The sequence below is a fragment of the Aspergillus pseudodeflectus genome, assembly GCF_044049435.1.
Source record: "Aspergillus pseudodeflectus strain CBS 756.74 chromosome Unknown BJX68scaffold_21, whole genome shotgun sequence".
Classification (NCBI taxonomy): domain Eukaryota; kingdom Fungi; phylum Ascomycota; class Eurotiomycetes; order Eurotiales; family Aspergillaceae; genus Aspergillus; species Aspergillus pseudodeflectus.
In genome coordinates, this window is record NW_027263797.1 from 71506 (window position 1) to 73309 (window position 1804).

General features: G+C 51.2%; 1 protein-coding gene across 1 annotated transcript; it reads right to left on the bottom strand.

Moving 5' to 3' along the window:
- BJX68DRAFT_237126 (uncharacterized protein) lies at nucleotides 1-1474 on the bottom strand. Its single transcript, XM_071040132.1, has one exon. It carries the CDS (start codon nucleotides 1244-1246, stop codon nucleotides 593-595), a length of 654 nt encoding a protein of 217 aa, XP_070899052.1. The 5' UTR covers nucleotides 1247-1474; the 3' UTR covers nucleotides 1-592.
- Nucleotides 1475-1804: the final 330 nt, after the last annotated feature.

The window sequence follows — 1804 nt, forward strand, 5'->3', positions numbered from 1 at the left end:
GTGGCATCCGTGCGTCAACGCTGATTGGCCCCTTTGTCCGCGGTTTGTATTCAGGATTCTGGGTCTTTGTCCATTGCGCGCTCGTTGCGAGGGGGGTTGAATGTTGGGAGGAACCAGAAGTCGATAGGTAATGCGGGTATGGGAGATGTTGGTTAGAGCCAACATCAGAGATCTAGGGTGATTGGAAGAGACTGGACTTGAGATTGTGTAGTTCCGTTCATTACTGGTTGAGTGAGATGCTAATACCTAGGTAGGAGGAAGATAGACTTGGATCCAACGCCGCCGGACCCACCAAAATGACGAGGAACAGACAGACAGACCAACAGGTGAACCGGGAGACCTCTTTCGCTTGGACAGAACGCAGAACGCTGGAAACCGCATGAAAGGAATGAGAAACACACGCCAACTCCGTTTTCTTGCTTTCTCCAGACTGATTTCCAGACCGCCAGGGTTGTGGGAATCGGCCTCTCTAGATAATGCACCTATACTTCCTACCACATAGACAAAAGAGACATGAGAGAGACGTAGGAGATACATGCGCTAGTTGATAACATCAAGACCAGAAACAGAAATAGAAACGAGATGGCAGAGTTCACCGCAGCTTCTCGCTCTTGGGCTGATCGACCTTTCTCCGCTTGCCCTTTGGGGGAGCAGCAAGAGAGGGTACACGCTTGTATGTCACGGTATGTGTGATGACATGCTGGATGGTGATCGATCTCTCGCCCGTAGTGGTAGGCGATTCCACATATCGTACTTTTCGCTCTATCGGTGGATACGGCGAACGAGCAGATGGGTGTGCGCTCTTCGGCGACTCGACGAAACCAGGAGAGTAGTGATATGTCGGGGACATGCGAATCCGACGAATAGGCCCAGCCTCGCCTGCTGAGCGTGGCACGCTTTGAGGAGAGTGAGGAAGATGCCTTCCATACGGCCTCGTGTAGCTCATATCACCGGGGAATGACGAAGTTGAGGCTGTTGAGGGGATGGAGATGGGTGAAGGTGCTTGCTTGCTGAAGGATGCGCTTGAGTAGGCGGCTGTAGCGGATAGAGGTGGACTGCCATATGCTGGGCTGAGGGCTTTGAGGAACTCTGTGTATGCTGTGGGTGGTGGTACAGAGGGGCCTTTGGGATCGGTGCGTCTTGTGGGCTCTGGATTGCTTGTTGCTCGGAGATATTCTTGAAGCTCTGATGGAAAAGCCATTTGGCTGGGAGTCTTGAGAGGATAAAGTTCTGGCCGTGGAGCCATGATATGAAAAGTTAGGTGAGATGTAGTTTGAGTGAAGGTGATATAGCAGGTGGTTGTGGTGTTGTTGTAGAGGTTTGTTGTAGAGGTTTGTCGTAGAGGATGATGGTGTGGACAGAGAGGTAGTTGTATGAAGGTGGATGGATGAGGAGAGGTGGGAGAGATATCAAAATGGGAAAAGGTAAGAGCGCGGAGGATAAGATAATAATATAGCCTCAGCGTAGCAAAGAGGGTGGTCAGTGTTGTAGTTGCAGGAGGCGAATCCGTATGGGAAAGCGTATTATACAGTATCCTGCGGCGGCGGACGGTATCGATACAAGGCAAGCGCCAGGCTGTGCTAGGCTAGTACGGATCAGGTTAGCTGCCAAGCCTCGACTGAAAATAGAAACACAACAGAAATGCAAGTGAGGTGGAGGAACAAACAGTGCGCCTAAGTCTTAGGCCAGCTAAGAACGGTAAACTAAAACAAAGGTAAAGGGGCCAAACTCTCGATCCTGCGGGATGCGAGAATGACTCAAGACTTGAGAATGCCTCGCTGTGTCGGCGCTTAAGACGTTGGCT

What these genes read in the sequence shown, in the direction of transcription:
- BJX68DRAFT_237126 (XM_071040132.1), bottom strand. Translation starts at nt 1,246, where the DNA reads ATGGCTCCACGGCCAGAACTTTATCCTCTCAAGACTCCCAGCCAAATG.